The sequence below is a fragment of the Cetorhinus maximus genome, chromosome 17 (genome assembly GCF_964194155.1).
Source record: "Cetorhinus maximus chromosome 17, sCetMax3.hap1.1, whole genome shotgun sequence".
Taxonomy (NCBI): domain Eukaryota; kingdom Metazoa; phylum Chordata; class Chondrichthyes; order Lamniformes; family Cetorhinidae; genus Cetorhinus; species Cetorhinus maximus.
The window spans coordinates 13,355,406-13,375,685 of NC_135895.1; the positions used below are offsets into that span (position 1 = coordinate 13,355,406).

General features: G+C 43.0%; 2 protein-coding genes across 2 annotated transcripts in view; both read left to right on the forward strand.

The window, feature by feature from the left end:
* The first annotated feature begins 312 nt into the window (after positions 1-312).
* Positions 313-10,901, forward strand: LOC144692186 (E3 ubiquitin-protein ligase Midline-1-like). The gene is made up of 6 exons (XM_078560731.1): positions 313-1,206; positions 3,033-3,128; positions 4,767-5,000; positions 5,415-5,434; positions 6,628-6,764; positions 8,146-10,901. Exons 1-6 carry the CDS (start codon positions 589-591, stop codon positions 8,697-8,699), a joined length of 1,659 nt encoding a protein of 552 aa, XP_078416857.1. The 5' UTR covers positions 313-588; the 3' UTR covers positions 8,700-10,901.
* Positions 10,902-14,092: 3,191 nt separating this feature from the next.
* Positions 14,093-20,280, forward strand: part of LOC144692822 (calcium-activated chloride channel regulator 1-like) — an 85,277-nt gene continuing 79,089 nt past the window's right edge. Inside the window, 3 exon segments of the mRNA XM_078561897.1 lie at positions 14,093-14,224; positions 15,285-15,459; positions 20,065-20,117. Of these exon segments, the coding sequence (XP_078418023.1) occupies positions 14,093-14,224; positions 15,285-15,459; positions 20,065-20,117 (360 nt within the window).

Sequence of the window (20,280 nt, forward strand, 5' to 3'; positions counted from 1 at the left end):
TTTTTCCTCCAGAGAGTGGCTTGAGAAACAGGCGCAGTGGGACCGGATCCGGAGCAGACGTAAGCAGGTCCAGAGCAGGCGCAGTCGGAGCGGGATCCGGGCCGGAACGGGCGCAGTCGGAGCGGGATCCGGGCTGGAACGGGCGCAGTGGGAGCGGATCCGGGTCGGAACGGGCGCAGTGGGAGCGGATCCGGAGCGGCACGGGCGCAGTCGGAGCGGGATCCGGGCCGGAGCGGGCGCAGTCGGAGTGGGATCCGGATCGGAGCGGGCGCAGTCGGAGCGGGATCCGGATCCGGGCCGGAACGGGCGCAGTCGGAGCGGGATCCGGATCCGGGTCGGAACGGGCGCAGTCGGAGCGGATCTGGGTTACGCGCAGTCGGAATTCTCACCAAATTGGCGACGCCCGCGAGCGCTGAATGAACACATTGCGGAGAGGATTGAGGGATAATATTTTATAGTTGTCGCAAAGTATCAATTTCTTAAGAGTTGATCCAGTTTTCTGGGATATTTTGACACTTTATTTCCTGGGATAATTTGATACACTTTGCTGGGATATTTAGTATCAGGGACCTGAGCCGGTCTCTAATCATGGACATTCTGGATGAGGAGCTGGTTTGTGTTATTTGCCGGGATATCTTTGTAGATCCTGTCACCCTGCCATGCGGGCACAACTTCTGCAGCGGCTGCGTGGCGCAACTCAAGCGCTGGGTCGGGAGCTCGGACCCGGTCACGGATGATGTAGATGATGGCAGTGCCACCCCCACCTCCTCCCGGGCGGTGCCCTGCTACAGCTGCCCCCTCTGCCTCTCCAGGTGCCCCATGAGCCTGGAGCTGAAGAGGAATGTGGCTTTGCACAACATCATCGAGAGGTACTGGCAGAGGGGGGAGGCCGGCCCGGGCTCTCTGAGCTGTGACCTGTGCAAAGGGCTGCAGAGAGCGCCGGCCGACAAGAGCTGCGTGAACTGCGGGGAATCTTTCTGTGCCCTGCACCTCATGCCACACCTGGAGAACCCGGCTTTCCAGGACCACGTCCTGGTGAGGCCAACCGCCCACATCAGCCGCCTGTGTAAGCAACATGGCAAAGAGCTGGAGCTTTACTGCCAGACTGACCAATGCCCTCTCTGTGCCTATTGTATGTTACCCGCCGAGAGCTCTCACCACCACCACCAGGTCCTTAAACTGACTGACGCTGTTGCCATAATCAAGGTATTTAGCTTTTTTTTTCCGTTTGTGCAGCTTTGATGGAGACCATTCGTAAGATGTAGGGCCATGGGACACTGTTGGAAAATGGGATTAGGCTGACACAGACATGATGGGCAGAGTGGTCTTATTCTGTGCTGTAACTGTTGCTACGTTTTTCTAAACATCTGAAAAGGAGCAAAGTGAGGAGAGGGCTGGGGTGGTGGCAGTACCTGAATTGCTCTTTTAGGAGCGTCAGCATGGAGTTGATGGGCCAAATGGCCTTCTCCTGTGCCATGACGATTCTATCATTTGGCCCGTCGTGTCTGTGCAGGCTATTTGGTAGGACTATCCAATTAGTCCTACTCCACACCACCTCAGCTATTTATGCAGTTCCCATTTGAAAATGTCTGTCGAATCTGGTTCTGTCATCCTTTCTCAGGCAGATCATGAAGCTAAAAGTAAAATACTGCAGATCCTGGAAATCTGAAGTAAAAACAAAAGCTGGAAAATCCCAGCAAGTCTGGCAGCAGCGTCTGTGGAGAGAGAAACCGAGTTAACATTTCAAATCCAATATGAATCCCTACCAAACGTTAACTCTGTTTCTCTCTCCACAGATGCTGACAGACCTGCTGGGATTTTCCAGCATCTTGTTTTTATTTCAGATTCCAGGTCATGGCTCATTTCACCTCTGTCCCTTTTGCCAGCTACCTTTTGCAATTAACCCCCCCCGCCCTGGCCTTTTGTCTCTGAACCATGTGTGTCTGAAATCCATCCGCTTCGAAAAGATGAACAACTTTCCGATTGAAGTTTTACTCAACGTTTTGCCAGCCCTCAAAAGCTTAAGTTTTACTGCATTGGATGAGAACTAACACTGGGGTTTCAAAGAGAGTCTTGTATTAATACAGCACTGTTGATTACCTCACGATACCCCAAAGGGCTTTATAAAGTATTTTTTGAAGTATAGTCATTGTCTTAAAGTTCAAAAACAAAGAGGGAAATTTGTGCACTGCAGGCATCAGCAATGTGATAATGAGCAGAAAATCTGTTTTTATGGTGATATTTGAGGGCCGTCAAGACATTGAGGAGAACTCCCCTGCTCTTCAAAATAGCATTGTGTGACCTTTTATGCCCACCTCGGTTTAATGTCTCATCAGAAGGACGACACTCCTGACAGTGCTGCACTCCCTCACGTTAGCCTAGATTATGTTCTCGCTTCACAGATACTTGAAAAGGAAAAACAAATGCCAGGCTATGGGTAAGGGCAGGGCTGTTAAACTAATCGGATAACTCATCCGAAGTGGCAGCACAGGCATGATGGGCCAAATGGCCTCCTGTGCTTCGTGATCCCATGATGTAGGATCATTGCGCACAACCACCTCAGTGTGCTTTGCTGAAATGCTAACCTGAAGGTATAAATCTAGATCGAGGCCCTGTTTTAAGGAGGCAGTCCCACGACGCCCAAGTTTGACACCAGTTGGAGTATAGCTGCAGTGTGAGAGTGGATTAAAAGCGCACCAGCAATTTCCTTAAATCTGATGGGAGCTCTAGTTAAAACATGCTTAGTGTGTTCAAAGTAGACAGACATCTCTGTTCAAGACATTTTTGAATGAAAACACAATAATTTTAGTTAAGTCGCTTTTTCACATTTTAGCCAACTAAAAGTTGATTCCGTAAGTCCTTTTGACCAATGTTTTGTTTTTAAATACAAAGATAACGTAAAATGTAATGTTTTTATTTGTTTTGTTTTTCGATGCAAATTTTTGCTATGACAATGCAGTTTCTTATCTTGTAAATTGTGGATTCTGCTTTCATTTGGAGACCATGCACTTTAAATGTTTCCTATTCTCCAGAACGAGTGCAAACATGAACTCACCAAAGTTGCCAAAAATCTGGCTGCTGTGGAAAGTGGACTTTGTAATTTGGAGGAAACTGCAGCTGCTCAGAAGGTATGGCTGGAACTGGAGGGACAGGGTTAACAATTTTGCAACTCTTGGTGGAAGGCAATTAGAAGTTGTTACTTTTTAGCTACGTGCTTCTCTATTTGGAGGATACTTGTCACATTTCTCTTTGTAAAGTTATTATTGTGTGTACTGAGTTTCTTCATTCCACTTGAGTCTTGCTCCTACAGGCCCTAAAGGCGCACAGCTCCTGTAAGCTGAGATTTTAGCCCTGCTTTAGGGGGCATGGGGGAGCAACTTGGTGGAAGTTTCCCACCTGACTTTATACTACTACGGGTAGGATGTGTGGTCTGCGATTGTGCTGCCTCCCAAAGCCCCAGTGCAGCCAAGATCACATAGCGTGGACCAAGGAATCCCACCTGTGTACTTGCATTCTGTGGTACTCTATTACATAAGGTCACCAGGATTTTCACTGTCCTGTGTCCACCAACATAATGCAGTAGAATAACTGTAGGTCATTCAGTGGCATTAGCAGATAGCATCTTCACCATGCAGCTATGGGTTAACACGAGGTCCCCTGTCCTACCTGTAACATGCCCAAATTTAATTTTCAGTGCAGTATTGGAGCCCTGCAATTAATTTTGTGAAATATTTGTTCTATAGTGACTGAAATATTTAAGTGGTGAAAGACAACTTGTTGGATGCTCTTGGGCTGAGTTTGTTCTAGTAACTCACCTGACTCCCCAAAGCCTGTCCACCATCTACAAGGCAAAAGTCAGGAGTGTGATGGAATACTCCCCACTTGCCTGGATGAGTGCAGCTCCCACAACACTCATGTTACTTGACACCGTCCAGGACAAAGCAGCCCAGTTGACTGGCACCACATCCACGAACATTCAATCCCTCCACCACCGACAAACAGTAGCAGCAGTGTGTATCATCTGCAAGATGCACTGCAGGAATTCACCAAGGCTCCTTAGACAACACCTACCAAATCCACGACCTCTACCATCTAGAAGGACAAGGGCAGCAGATAGATGGGAACACCACCACCTGGAAGTTCCCCTCCAAGTCACTCACCATCCTGACTTGGAAACATATCGCCGTTCCTTCACTGTCGCTGGGTCCAAATCCTGGAACTCCCTAGCAGCACTGTGGGTGTACCTACACCACATAGACTGCAAGAAGGCAGCGCATCACCACCTTCTCAAGGGAAATTAAGGATGGACAATAAATGCTGGCCCAGCCAGCGAAGCCCACATCCCATGAATGAATAAAAAAAGATTAACAGGAATCCTTGAAAGTTTCACTTGTTGACCACAATCTGAATTTATGGCCTGATTTTATGGAAAATACAAGCACAGACACTATTGCATTGGAAATCTCTGCTAATTTAATCTAAACATGAAAATTTCAGCATTTCTGCCTACTACTGATTGAATTCGGGTATCGTGAGAACAAATAAGCTTGTATTCATGCAGTAGCTTGTGACATGCCCAGGATTTGTTAAAGTGATTTGACATCCTTTTGAAAATGCTGGAGCCTTTTTTTTTTAACAGGGATGTGACTTCTGTGTCAGTTGGAATTGAGCCTAATCAAACTTAAGAAAATACATAATGCAAAAGGAATTCTTGGTTTTTAAAGAGGAAAATACCCCATGAAAGGTGTTGTGCTTCTTTTTAATAGGACAAGTTAAAAAAACAGCAACAGACACACTTGGATTTCTTCAGGAAAGTTCAGCTTTTTCTTGACATTGAGGAGCGAGCATGGAAAAAAAGATTTTCTGTTACAACTGCCCAGTTGAATCTGATGGTTGATTGTAAGGTAGCAAAGCTGAAGCAGTCACAGGCAAAGCTGCAACAAGCCAAAGGCACTTTGCAGATTGCATTTAGTATGGAAAACCCCATGCTATTGCTGCAGGTAAGTTTTTAAAAATGTATGGTGTGAATGATCAATAAAATTTAGCCTTGGTTGTAGGCCTGAGGAAAATTAGTACATTCATGATATGGTTATTGACCAGTAAAGTGTAAAATAATTAGAATGCATTGACATTTATTCATTGCTGTTGGCAGTTGTGTGTGGTATTCCAATATTAGAGTCTGCTTGTACTCATGTGAATTGTTCAGCTAAATAAAAGTGATGACTCTGATGGCTTGTACTGCCTTTATCAACCAGTAGGTGGACAACGTGTACCACTGGGGACTTATCTGCATTTCATTAAAATTAAGTCAGAAAGCCTTGTGGTTGTATGAAATAGTGAGTTCCTAAATCTTGCTTTAGTACCTTGAAAAAGGAACTTCTTGCTAACAATAGTAACTGTTCTTTTCTTTATAGGTTCTGAGCAGTGTTAGAAGGTAAGCTTATCTTTTTAAGTAGTTATTGTGCTTCAACTAAGAGAATTCCTTTTTGGCTGTTGGATAATGCATTACTTGTGACCTTGATTTTACTCAAGTCAGTGAATTGCAGGTTCAAACTTAATTGACTTGACATCCCAATTGTATAGCCCTAATCTAGCAATTCTTGCCCAGTTTCACTTGGGTGAAGAGATTGTTGTCTTGTTAAATTCATACAGCACCACATCAGTTAAAATTAGAGCGCATGTCATTTTACAGATGTTAGCAGACAATTTTGCATTAAATGTGTGAAGTTGATTTGATAATCCTGACAACCATTGATTTTCTTTGGTCCAAAACAAGATCACGTTAAACCAGTGAATAAAGAGGAGAGGCCAGCTAAGTAGATGGTTGAGTGCATTTCATGTTCTCGTCTTACAGATCGGGAACTGAGAGCAGGTTAAACTGTACTCTACCCATTCTATGCATGCAGCCTGGGGAGCTCTTATTATGGGGTTTGATTGATGATATTTGGAGGGTTCCCACATGTAGTGACCCTTAGACATTCACTAAACATTGCTCTTTAGATCAGGAGGCTTCATTGGGCTACCTGTTAGGTATGTTGGCTGATAAACTCGATTTCAGAAACGCCAACTCCTAAATTGCACTACTTTTGGTACGCTCTTTCAGAACTATCTAACATTAAGTAATTTTCATTCAAAGAAGTATGAGACCATTTTCATCTTTTTTGGAAGATTTGCATTTACCTAACACTTTTTTTCAGGACCTTAGAACATCCCAAAGTAGTTTATAGCCAGTGAAGTACATTTGACGTTTAGTCAGTGGCATAAATGTAGGAAACAAGTAAAAGTTAATTTAACCAGCTCTCCTCACCAGTTCTGTTTACTGTTAAATCTAATAGAATGACAGGTATATAACTCAGACCAGAATTAGCTTAGACATAAGCACAATACCTTCTCTTTTTCTAACGAATAGAAATATCAATTGCACGTCGGCTAGTGAAATTTTTCTTTCTGTCTAGAGCATTAAAAGGGACTGGACTTTTGTAGTGATTTTGTTTTTTTTTTAAAAATGAACATTTGTTCAAACTTAAAAAGCTGTCTTTTCAATTCACAACCTTTTATAACCAACCTACTTAAAAACAAAAAATACAGTGCATGTTTTTATTTTTACATATATTTATGCATTCACAGTGCTGAAGTTAAGGAACAGGACCTTGGTTTAAAAGAGCTCCAGGATGTGACAAACGACTTAAAAAATAAAGAGCCACATTTTACCAAGATCAGAAATGTTCCCAGAATTTTAACAGCTTTGGGTGAATTATTTACAAGTAAGTCTGTGTTAAATGCACTACGCCATATAAAATATACACCAGTGTCATTAAAACTGAACATGCTACATGTGCTAGGCCCAAACAAAGTTAGAGGGCACTTTGTGCCAAGTATGCTTGACAGGTTTTTACATCACTATCCACTCTAGAGCTAGAAAATTAACATCTTTTTTAAAAAAGCAGATCAATTAAAAATGTCATGCGTCTAAAAGTGACTTGCACATGCCATTTTCCATTTCAATCTGGCTGTCGTAAACATAATTTACAGCGTAGGTAATGACACATTTAATTACATTTAATTAAATGTAATTAAAACAAATCTACTTATGCTATATTAAAATTTTGAATGCAGCATTTGGTTCCTGCATGCATTAGTTTAACTTATCTCTATTTTTCTAGCCCCACATTATTTATAAAACTGTTGCACCCATTGTGTTAACCTTACTAGCCTCCATAATTTCCAATTGTGAAACTCTTTTTGCTCAATTAATTACCTCTCTTGTCCCCATGTTATTCAAGAGCCTGTTTCAACATTAGTAAAGCGATGAAAGGATTTGTCAGTTGTGCCATCGAGTAACACCTACTCATTAATAATTCAGGTACTTCAGTTTGGGTTTTGCCAGCATCACTTGCTCCAGAATCCTTCACAGCACATTGGTACTAAAGCTGAATGCCATACTCGGTCGCTGTCAAAGATTACTCTTTCCTGTCCCCCAAGCATCAACCTCTCAGGACCCAGTGCTGGTAGAGCATTATGATTCTTTGGTGTTAATCTGTTTTCTTTTCTTCTTCTTCCTGGTTCTAAAGACTGCTCTGCTCTGCTTTGCCAGTTTTTTCCTGCTTCCATATCTACCTGGCCTTACCCGTTCAGCCCCCTTTCTCTACCGCCTCAGCTAGTCTGTGTGCGGTCAATGTCATGGAGTAGACTAGCCATTTGTTAGATTTTGCAGGTGCTCTGGTGAATGATTCCACGTTTCTGTCTTACCAACACCATCACCCTCATGCCCCCATTTGTTCCCTTAACAAAAACCGGAGGAATCCCACACCTTTTTTGGAAGCCAGTCTGCCTCTGTAAATATCTCTGACCTTTCATTATTGCTCATTTTTATCTCCTCCACAAACTGCTGAAGTGATGTTAACTATTTCTCTCGTGTTTTTTTCCATTTTGCAGGTAATCCTAATTCAATTTTTCTGTCTGTTTATTGTTCTCCGCCTTTTCTTTGTTCTGTTCCTTTAAGACAAAAATATTGTGTCCCTGTAATTTCTTCCCATTCTGACGAAGGGTCTGTGGCTGAAATCTCAGAGACTTGCTGATCTGCTACACTTCCACCTATTCAAGTTTTGGTTGAGTTTAACAGATCTGTTTTTTCTTCCCTTCTAGGTCAAGCTATCCAATTGGATACAAGCAGTGCTCATGCGCGGCTGAAGATAAGTAGGGAAGGCACAGCAGTTGAAGCCGTTGAGGCGAAGCAAAGTGAACAGTGCAATACAGAACGCTTCAGCACCTCTTTCAATGTACTTGCCAAAACAGGCTACACTATTGGCCTTCACTACTGGGAGGTCAGCGTGAAAAATATTCCTTCATGGGCTGTGGGGATAGCCTACCAGAGCATCCCACGCACGCCACCGGGAAGCAGGCTAGGAGCCGAAGAAAATTCCTGGGCGTTTTCCTGCACGGAAAAGGGTCTTTGCTGTGCTCAACATCACATGGAAGTGATGTCTTTCCGCTATGAAAAGCGACTGGAGAACATTGGAGTCTACCTGGATTGTGACAGTGGCATTCTTGCGTTTTGTGATGCAGATTCCGTGCAGTGTTTGTACACGTTCTATTGTACCATCAAAGCACCGGTGTTTCCCGCCTTTTGTCCGATCTTTAACGAGGATGAAGAATTTTCAATGGTTCCCATGATAATCCACAGTGATATTATCAACTGAAATGCATCGCTAGAATGTATTTTAGAATGCAAGTGCACTAGTTCAGACAAATAGACTTTCCAATTTGGTGGGAATATCTCTGGCAGGATAGGAGTTCTCAGACGAACCTCCTGCCTCTGACCATATCTTTGTCCCCAAACTCACTTTCAGGTCAGAAGTGGGCTGCCCAGTCCTTGGCAGAGTATTGCACTAAATAGGAGGCTTTCTGTGGCATCCTTTCTTCACGTGTTTTAATTTTGATTTACACACACGCCCACGCGTATGGATGAGCGCATTATTTGTAGTAGCTCTGGTTTTATTTAGTTTGTAATGTACCTTTTAAGACTAATACTTGTTAGGGAAGATCACACGACCTGTAGTAATCAACAGGAGAGTAGCGCGGGCTACCTCAGCAGTCAGTATAGAGAAATAGAGTTGGAGTTGAAAGCACACATGTAGTTGCTGCTGAGTGTATTGTAAATAAAGTTTCCACCCAAGAAATGTCTGCTGATCAACTCTATCATTAATAGCACAACTCAACTACAATTATAAACTGCCAGACAAGGTGGAGCATAGTACCAAGGGTTCTGCCAGCTTTGTCTGCCCTAGAGCCACTGACAAGCCTAGGCAAAGATATGCAATTAGTGTTAATGGTAATATTGGATTATTTTAATAACTTTGAGATATGGCTTAATTTGTTTCTTGTCCCTGAACTCAACCCTGAGGAAATGTGGTATTTCTTAAACTTGTTCCAGGAAGCCTGAATCATAGAGTTGTTTTCTATTGAAACCGCTGCTGATTACACTGAATGGAACTGTAATGTGATCATATTATCTATCCATGCTTATGCAGTAATATACAAATTTTCTGTTGCTCCTTATCAATTGTCCTTCATAGGATTTCATCTGTCCTGGTCAATGATTGGCAAAGGGAGGGAGGCGAGTGTAATACTAGCTACATCACACAAAACTGCCTTGAACTATATATCACACAGCTGAAGGTTGAATGATTATGAACTACCTGTTTTGCTCAAGCAGCAATGCGCTTTGCATATTAATCCAGCCTTCCTTAACTACCTTTTTAGTTTTCAGTACATGTACATAAACTAGTACAAATCTATTCAAAGATACATTTTCATATGGCAAATAAGCTATCTAAAACACATGTGCACTGTGGTCCAGTTGCTTATGTCCTATAATAAGTCTCTAGGTATGCCCAACTGCCTTCAGTTGCTTCGTCAATAACGTTCCTTCCATCATAATGTTGGAAATAGGATCCTCGCTGATGCGCTCAGTAACATTTGCAACTCCAGCAGTCTGTGCCTAGATGCAGCATGACCTGAACAACATTCAGGCTTGGCCTGAAATGTGGCATGGATGTTACTTTTTGGACTGACGGCAGCATCCTGTTAGTGGAAATTGCCACACACATAGCCACTGCATGGTACCAGCATGAAACGGCTTCCTTAACCTGTTGTTCATATTTTTTTACATACTTTGTCTTTCAAGGGCAATTTTCCACTAACAGGATGCTGTCATCAGTCCAAAAAGACATTCTGCCTGCCATACAATTGAGCAATGTCAAGTATGAATTTCAGTGTTGGTGTGATGCCAGGTGCAAAGGTTACACCTCCCAGCAATTGGCTGGGCGAATCAAACAGCATGTCCGTTCATGATAGGCATAGTACTGACTCAACGGCCCACACTTGCAAAACCCAAAACAAAACATCTGCTGTTAGATTCCACAATTGGGCAGCACTTGCTGAACAATCCTGAGTGTGTTAATAGCTACACTAACAACCAATTTGGTTGTTGTAATGACAGTTAAGCTTGTAACATGACTCACTTATACCTGCTAGAAGTAACATACATTCATACACAGGGACTGATTCTCTGTAAACAAAAGAAATCTGTTCAGTCTTTGCACCTTTTTAAAATTACCCAGGATCGTCAGGAGCCCTGGTTCACTTTTGCTTTCTCCATGGCAACACCTCAACCAATTAGAGTTGACTTGCTAACTAATCAGCACCCTTTTCTCCTGTAGTATAAATTATTGTGGTTGTTTGAAATTTGGCATTCTTGCTTTTGTCCTGATGAGTGCAAGATGAAAAGCTTCAGCATCATGTCTCTCTTTTCAGCAATATTTAAGTTCTATACTACCAAGCAACTGTAAGAATATGTTTCTAAAAATTAGATTTTAATTTTTAATATACTTACAAGCAAGTGCACTTTTCACAATTGTGTTCCTTTATGATCTAGGTCATTTTAGTGAAGTCAGACGTGTGCAGGGTATCCACATTACATATAATTGCATGCTCACTGGGTGTTTTGAAGATACCTACAGGACATCTGTACTAAGGGTGGGTCCTGATATGAGCCCAATGGCTGGGTTTTTTTTTGAGGTAGTCTACTGAGAGAAGACAATGCGATCAGGGGTGAAAAGTCTGATGTTAAGTCACAGACCTGAAATGTTAACCGTTCTTTCTACCCCCGATGCTGCCAGTACTTTGCTTTTGTGGGATCAAGGAGTGTGGATTGTCTCTTTTTGCCCCATATGTTCATCTGAATGCATTATTTAGGGAAGCCCGTAATCCAGGCCCAGCTAATGTTATTTTGTGATCCCTTTGATCATCATGGGGCAGTATTGTTGGGGGTGAAGACTGATGCAATAGATCTTCATCTTATTTCCAATTCTGTGCCTGGTGCAACACAGGAAATTCCGCTGACATTTTTTTTAGAGAATCTGACTTGAGGCTGAGTGATCTTTCTCAAAGATATTTGCATAGTCTAGGGACTAGTGGACTTTTCCTGAAAGAGAGGGAAGGCTTTTTGTACAAAGTTCACATGATTTCTTTATCACAGTACATTACACTGCAGATGGGTACCTCTTTAAAAATGTTACATGATTGTATACATTCTGGTTGCATTATGCAGTAACACATTTCAAGTTTTGTCCTTCAGGCCATTGCAGAGAGCAGTTAAGAGTCAACCACATTGCTGTGGCTCTGGAGTCACATTCAGTCCAGACCGGGTAAAGGTGGCAGATTTCCTTCACTAAAGGACGTTGGTGAGTCAGCTAGGTTTTGTGAACTGATGCTGTAGGACCGGTGGGAGGTAATACGATAGACAAGGCCAACCTGTTGGAGGCTGAGGGAACTTTAATAGTTGTTGTAGATGGGCCCCAGCTACCAGAAAGACAGGGAAGACATCAGCGCTATGTTGACACTGAGTTAGAAGAGGACTTAAATTGTTGGAGGGGGCTGAGGGAAATATTGGTAATTCTTATGACGTGGCAGATGTGTGCCAGGCGCATCGAATCCATGAGGGAAATTCAACCACACGGTCACCACGGTTTTGCAATTTGTATTTTATTTCGAGATGCGTGCCCTGAATTCAGTAGTACTAAGTCCACCAAGACTTTTGGGATTTTTTAGAAAACTAAATTAAACATTTATTAACAGAAGAAAAGATTTCAAGCACATACATAGGTGTACAAAATACCACTATAATAACCCCTAGTTAATCTAGCTTCCAGTAACATCCCCATTAAGGCAACAGTAAAAAAACTAGATTAAAACAGATCCAGGCAAGTCAACACAATACCCTGGAAAGTAGAATTCAAAGTGGCTTTTCTCAGCTTTGGTTTCTGTAGACAGCAGGCTTAATGCACAAATAATGGAGGCTTTTCATCTTTCTAGAAGTTCTTATAATGCCTTCCCTGACACGTAGCCTCAATCTCCTGTATACATGTTTCTCCCTTTTGATGTAGATTCCATTGTTCCCAGATGTCTTTGGAACTTTACCTTTCTCATCATATAAATCATTTCATGGTGCTAGTTTTATAAGTAACCTTTGTACAAATAAATACACTGCTTGGCCTAGCTTCTCTTGCTAGATGTAACATCCCGCCATCTCTTGGAAATTCAAACTACCCTGATTTATCTGAAAACTTCAGCCATGTTTACACATTTAGCGTTTCAAACCTAGCTTCTTTTGATGAGTCAAAGCCTCCAGACCAGCTGTCTCCAATTCAATTAAACTTTCCAAACTCCACTATTAACCTACTCTTACAATAAGTCACAATAATACTATGAGAATTAATATACTTTCATGACAAGCTCATACTCGGCACCTTAATTCTCTTGGCTCCATGACACGTGGCATGAAATACCTTGGCATTAATTTTTATAATCCGTTGGTGAAAATTACCCAAACTATATGACTCCAGATATCTCTGTCAGACACTAAACAACCTTCACAACATAGTTGCAGCTATCGGAACAACCCAGAATCTCCCGGAAGCTGGAGAAGAAATCTAAAACCTGGAAGATTGAAAAAGCAGCGTTTTGACCTGATGGAAAATTCCAGAAGTGAAGGGGCGGAAGGAGATCGCCAGAGAAAAGCACCAAAGCACAACTGGAAGCAGAAGGCAGAAATAAAACTATGACTGCAGCAGAAGACTCCATTGAATCCAGTGAAAGTCCAGCTTCAATACCAAGAGAGCGCAGAGGCAGAAGACCTCTCGGGTGAGCCCTTGGACAAAACGCATTTTTAAAAAGCCTTTAAGTCAGCAATAATCAGCAATGCCATTTTAAAACGCACCATGAAAGCCCAAATCCTGCATCAGCGCCTGAACCCCATGGCGGCCAAGCTCACTCTGATTGAAATAAATAAATAAATAGTCAACGATTAAAAGACCTAGCAAAATCTAGCGAATCAATGGTTTCAAGATCTGAAAATACTTGGATACGGCAGGGAAGACTCAAAATAGTCAAACCAGGGAGTCGCTGCTGAAAAATTAAAAACACAGAAATCGCAAACACCCTTACTGCAGGAGCCTGCCAAAACTGGCAAACAGGATAAACCTCTTGGGAGGAAGCATATGGCAGCACCAGCTTGGATTTCCTTGCAGCAGTTAAATCTGTACACTTTTTTTAATTTTAAATGACCATGGATCAAAAATCTACCTTACCAGACTAGATTCATGCAAGGGCCAAACCTAATGCAAAATTGGGTGACTTGGAGAAGAAAACTTTCAAATTGCATGGGTATGTGAGCTAGAAGCAGAGAATCAGAGGAAGCCCAGATTAATATATTTATATACTGGTTTGTTGAACTTGCTGATGAAGTAATCCTAATGCAGTGCATTGATGAATCCTCAACCGGCTTTAATGCAATATTAAAAGCCTCTGACAAATACTTTAACCTTCAAGTTGTGGAGCGCACAGAGCTTAAAAAGAGTGATAGAAAACCCTCAGTAAAGCTACGAAAGGGAAAAGACAATTCCCAAGCAAACCACTTGATGGCCTCAGAGAGGCAGAGGATATTCTGGAAGTCTTAAAAATACATCTTTTTGAAAATCTGGCCACATTACCCAAACTGAAATAGCAGGTGGCAGTGCTGTGTCACTTGACTATGATTGAGGGCAAAGTGATAGAGTGCTCCAAACTGCAGGTGGATAAAGAAAAGACAGAAGCAAGATCAGAAAATGTAAATTTGGAGGTAAAGGCCAAGGAACAAAAAGGAAAAACACCAGATGCCTCAAACGTATTGAGAACAGTTGAGCCATTGAAAAACAAATTGGCTGAAATGAAAATAAAAGAACCTAGAATGGCAAGAGAAAGTAGAAGCTCTCTCAAAAGAGTGTGAAGGGTCTCAGAAACAATCGGCAGAAATGGAATTACAGAATGTGAGTTGAGGGATAGAGCAGAGGAATTATACTCTGTTAAGAAATTGGTGCAAAGAACCAACTTTTATGTACAAAGGATGAGTTTGGAAAGGAAAAACGAGAACTATTGAGAATACGGAAGTGTCGCTCACAGGAAGTAAAACAGTTGAAAGAGGACTTGAAACATCTAATGAATAATCTTGTGGAAAGAAATTCAACAAAAGGCTGATCTTCAATTAATGCCCTTGGCAGGCGGGAAGCTGCCCCCCCCCCGCCCCCCCCCCACCACCCACCATCGGCACCGGACCGCGATTTCACGCTGGCCGGCCAATTAAGGTCCGCCCAGCATGAAAGGCAAGCGGCATTGCTGAGCACTGCCTGTGCGGGGGCGGGGGGAAGGAGGGTGAGAGGGCCGAGCCCGAACTTCACGCGTGTGTGCGTGTGAGTGCACAGAGCTGCCCCAGGGAGATGGAGTGTTGTTTAAAAAAATAACATAATAAAATGTGTCCCCTCATGTGACTCTGTCACATGAGCAGGGACGTGTTATTAATTCAATTGGGAAACTTTAATTTTTATTTGCTTTTGGAAACCTCGTCCCACCCATGGATGAGGTTTCCAAAAAAACGCAAAGGCCGCTTCGCCTTTTCGCCTGCCCGCCCAACCGAACTATCGCGCAATTGCGGGTCGAAGTCAGCACGCTCGGCCGACGTCAACGCGCATCATTTCACGCTCGAGCGGATCGGGCGCGCGCCCGCCTGCTGTGCGAAAATTTCTGCCCTTGATAAACTTCGAGCATCATAAGTCTCCAGTAATCATTGTGGAAAGTGCCTGGAACAGGGGAAAGAATTGCTGATGCATCGGAACAGTTGCTTGAATGCAGAATTAACAACCAAAACCGATGAAATGCTTGAACATTAATCTAACCTGAACAACATGCAGAATGAGGTGTGCAGTATGGAAGAACAAATCCAGACTTTGCAAGCAGATAAGGAAAATTCTAAGAAACAGATTGAAGATCTAACCAATAAATTGAAAGAGTGTAAGGAGCAGTCAGTAACCATGGAAGAAACAATCCATAAAGAGCTGAATGATCAGGCGAAGGTGTTAGACTTATGTAAGAGTTCCACAGATAACTATGAAACAAAGACAACTGAACTTACCAGAGTAGTTGCTGAGCTGAATGAAAATACTCATAAGCTCAAAAACACAGCTGGAAAATAAGAGGGTGATCCAATTTTTGGCTAAAGTTGTGAAACAATTGGGGATGAAGGTTCCATTCTTGTAACATAAACTACCACATGCATCACGGCAAACTGCATGTTGGAAGGAAAACAGGAATAATGCCTACAGATGAGCAAGAAGTTGGTGCTCCCCATGGGGCACGGAATTTACATAGGTGGGGGGCCGCATACCAATAACAAGAACTTATAACATAGCGTTCTTAATGTTATAAAACAACTTAAAGGGCTTCAGAGGAATGTTTTAAAACAAACTTTGACACCAAGCCTCATAAGGCAATATTAGGTCAGATGACCAACTGCTTGATCAAAGAGGTGAGTTTTAAGGAATGTATTTAGAACAACTCACCTAGTCCCAATCCCCGGTCTTTTCCCCAAAGCCCTGCCACTCTTTTCACTTCAGACTAGTATCGAGCTCCCTGTTGAAGGTCATGATTGAACCTCCCTCCACCACACTCTTGGGCAGTGTATTCCAGACCATAACAGCTTTTCCACATGTCCCCTTTGGATGTTTTGCCAATCACTTTAAATCACTGTCTTCTGTTTCTTGACTCAAGAAATGATGTAGGGTCAGATGGTATAGAATCAGTGTGGGTAGAGTTGAGGAACCGCAAAGGTAAAAAACCATAATGGGAGTTATGTACGGGCCTCCGAACAGTAGTCAGGATGTGGGGCACAAGATACACCAGGAGATAGAAAAGGCGTGTAAGAAAGGCAAGGTTACAGTGATCATGGGGGATTTCAATATGCAGGTAGACTGGGAAAATCAGGTTGGTAGTGGATCCCAAGAAAAGGAATTTGTGGAATGTCTAAGAGATGGCTTTTTGGAGCAGCTTGTGGTGGAGCCCACTAGGGAACAGGCAATTCTAGATTTAGTGATGTGTAATGAGGCAGATTTGATAAGGGAGCTTAAGGTGAAGGAACCCTTAGGAGGAAGTGACCATAATATGATAGAATTCACCCTGCAATTTGAGAGGAAAAAGCTGCATTCAGATGTAACGGTATTACAGTTGAATAAAGGCAACTACAGAGGCATGAGGGAGGAGCTGGCCAGAATTGACTGGGAGATGAGCCTAGCAGGAAAGACAGTGGAACAGCAATGGCAGGAGTTTCTGGGAGCAATTTGGGAGACACAGCAAAAGTTCATCCCTAGGAAGAAGAAGCGTACTAAAGGGAGGATGAGGCAACCATGGCTGACAAGGGAAGTCAGGGACAGCATAAAAGCTAAAGAGAAAGTATACAATGCGGCGAAGAGCAGAGAGAAACCAGGGGATTGGGATGCCTACAAAGACCAACAGAGGACAACTAAAAAAGAAATAAGGAGGGAGAAGATTAAATATGAGGGTAAACTAGCCAGTAATATAAAAGAAGATTGCAAGAGTTTTTTTAGATATATAAAGGGTAAGAGAGAGGCAAAAGTGGACATTAGGCCGCTGGAAAATGACGCTGGAGAAGTAGTAGTGGGGAACAAAGAAATGGCGGAGGAACTGAATAGGTACTTTGCTTCAATCTTCACGGTGGAAGACATGAGTAACATCCCCAAAGTTCAAGAGAGTCGGGGGGGCAGAGGTGAGTATGGTGGCCATTACCAAGGAGAAGGTGCTAGGAAAACTGAAAGGTCTGAAGGTGGATAAGTCACCTGGACCAGACGGATTACATCCCAGAGTTCTGAAGGAGATAACTGAAGAGATAGTGGAGGCGTTAGTGGTGATCTTTCAGGAATCACTGGAGTCAGGGAGGGTCCCAGAGGACTGGAAAATTGCTAATGTAACCCCCCTGTTTAAGAAGGGAGTGAGGCAAAAGACGGGAAATTACAGGCCGATTAGCCTGACCTCGGTCATTGGTAAGATTTTAGAGTCCATTATTAAGTATGAGATTTCAGAATACTTAGAAGAGCATGGTAAAATCGGGAAAAGTCAGCATGGTTTCATCAAAGGGAGGTCATGCCTGACAAATCTGTTCGAATTCTTTGAGAAGGTAACGAGTAGGTTAGACAAAGGAGAACCAATGGATGTTATCTACTTGGACTTCCAGAAGGCCTTTGACAAGGTGCCGCACAGGAGGCTGCTCAGTAAGATAAGAGCCCATGGAGTTAGAGGCAAGGTATTAGCATGGATAGAAGATTGGCTGTCTGGCAGGAGGCAGAGAGTGGGGATAAGGGATGGCGGCCGGTGACTAGTGGAGTTCCGCAGGGGTCAGTGTAGGGACCACAACCTTTCACTTTATACATTAATGATCTAGATGAAGGAACTGAGGGCATCCTGGCTACATTTGCAGATGATACAAAGATAGGTGGAGGGACAGGTTGCATTGAGGAGGCGGGGAGGCTGCAGAAAGATTTGGACAGGTTAGGAGAATGGGCAAAGAAGTGGCAGATGGAATACAACATGGGGAAGTGTGAGGTCATGCACTTTGGTAGGAAGAATAGAGGCATAAACTATTTTCTAAATGGGGAGAGAATTCAGAAATCTGGAGTGCAAAGGGACTTGGGAGTCCTTGTCCAGGATTCCCTTAAGGTTAACTTGCAGGTTGAGTCGGTAGTTAGGAAGGCAAATGCAATGTTGGCATTTATTTCGAGAGGACTAGAATATAAAAGCAGGGATGTGCTGCTGAGGCTTTATAAGGCTCTGGTCAGACCACATTTAGAATATTGTGAGCAATTTTGGGCCCCGTATCTCAGGAAGGATGTTCTGGCCCTGGAGAGGGTCCAGAGGAGGTTCATGAGAACGATCCCAGGAATGAAAGGCGTAACATATGAGGAACGTTTGAGGACTCTGGGTCTATACTCGATGGCGTTTAGAAGGATGAGGGGGGATCTGATTGAAACTTACAGAATACTGAAAGGCCTGGATAGAGTGGACGTGGGGAAGATGTTTCCATTAGTAGGAGAGACTAGGACCCGAGGGCACAGCCTCAGAGTAAAGGGAAGACCTTTTCGAACAGAGTTGAGGAGAAACTTCTTTAGCCAGAGAGTGGTGAATCTATGGAATTCATTGCCACAGAAGGCTGTGGAGGCCAGGTCATTGAGTGTACTTAGAGTGAGATAGATAGGTTCTTGATTGGTAAGGGGATCAAAGGTTACGGGGAGAAGGCGGGAGAATGGGGTTGAGAAACTTATCACCCACGATTGAATGGCGGAGCAGAGTCGATGGGCCGAATGGCCTAATTTCTGCTCCTATGTCTTATGGTCTTATGGCCTTATGGACCCTTCCATCAATGGGAACAATTACCCCATAAATAATCTGCCCAGACTCCTACAGATTTTGAACATCTCTAACAAATCTCCTCCTAGCCTCCTCTTCCCCAAGGAGAACAGCCCCACATTCTCAAATCTATTCTTGTGACTGAAATCCCTCATCCCTGGAGCCATTCTCATTGACCTTTTCCACACCCTCTCCAAAGCTTTTCCATCGCCATGGTTAAACTGACCAGCCTCTAGTTGCTGGACTTATCCTGACACCTTTTGTTGAGCAAGAGTGTAAATTCATATTTCACCAGTCCCCTGGCACCACTCCTCTATCTAAGAAGGATTGGAAGATTATGGTCAGTGCTTCTGCAAATTTCTTCCTTACATCCCTAGGTACCCAAGCAAGCACTTGATCCAGTCCTGGTGATCAGCTTGTCAACAATAAGTTCAGCTAGACTATCTGATGCCTTCTCTTTACCAATTTTTAGCCCATCCAGTGCCTCAGTTACCTCCTCTTTCACTATGACTTTGGCGGCACCTTCTTCCATAGTAAAGACATGTGCAAGTAATCAGCCATGCCATCTACCTCCATGGATCAAACCCCCTTTTAGTCCCTAATCAGACCTACTCCTCCTTTTACCACCCTTTTATTGTTCATCTCTGCCTATTGGATACTTTTGGATTCCCTTTTCTGTTGACTGCAAGTCTCCTCTCATACTCTGTCTTTGCTGCTCTTATTTGTTTTGTCACTTCCTCTCTGAACTTTCTATATGTAGCCTGGTTCTCACTTCAATTATGCATTTTGACATCTGTCATATGGGATCTTTCTCTGCTTTGCCTTCTTGGCCCAGACTTTCGCACAGTCGTGGAGACTCCAGGAACCTTTAAGAATGGCGGGTGGGACCTGGATCCGGAAGTCCCATCCCATTTCCGACAGGCCCTATTCTTGCCGATAGGGGAAAGGGGGCAGGGTGTGACTCACATATGGGGAAACCTGAACTCAGTAGAGCCATTTAAACGCAGGGCAGAGATCATACAGACCAAACTTTCACTGGAGTGAGGGCCTTAGCCCACAGTGTGGGAGATACAAATTTTTAGAGTAGTTGCAAATGCTTGTTGAAAGGCCAATAAGTTCTGTAGAACTATCAAGCATTTAATGTATTTTAAAAACTGGCCCCTTTAAAAAAAATACATTAAAAAAAAACTGCCTGCCTGTGTCCATGAGTTGAAAAAAAATTGCGCTTGCAGTTTCGATAATGTTTTGTTGACATAACCCTAAGATTTATCATTCTAGTTTTATTAATGATTGACTGCTTTCCACAACCTATCTATCACAATGAGGAGGCTGTAAGTTCACAGTTTGATTGACAGCTCAGAGAAGTTATTAAAGGATTAGCTGTCTTTAACATGCGATTATGAATACAAATGTTTGCTTTTATAAGGAATTAAGTACTGGAGGGGATTTAAATATATTGAATGGGCTTTCATGAATGAGGAGTTTTTTTTATAT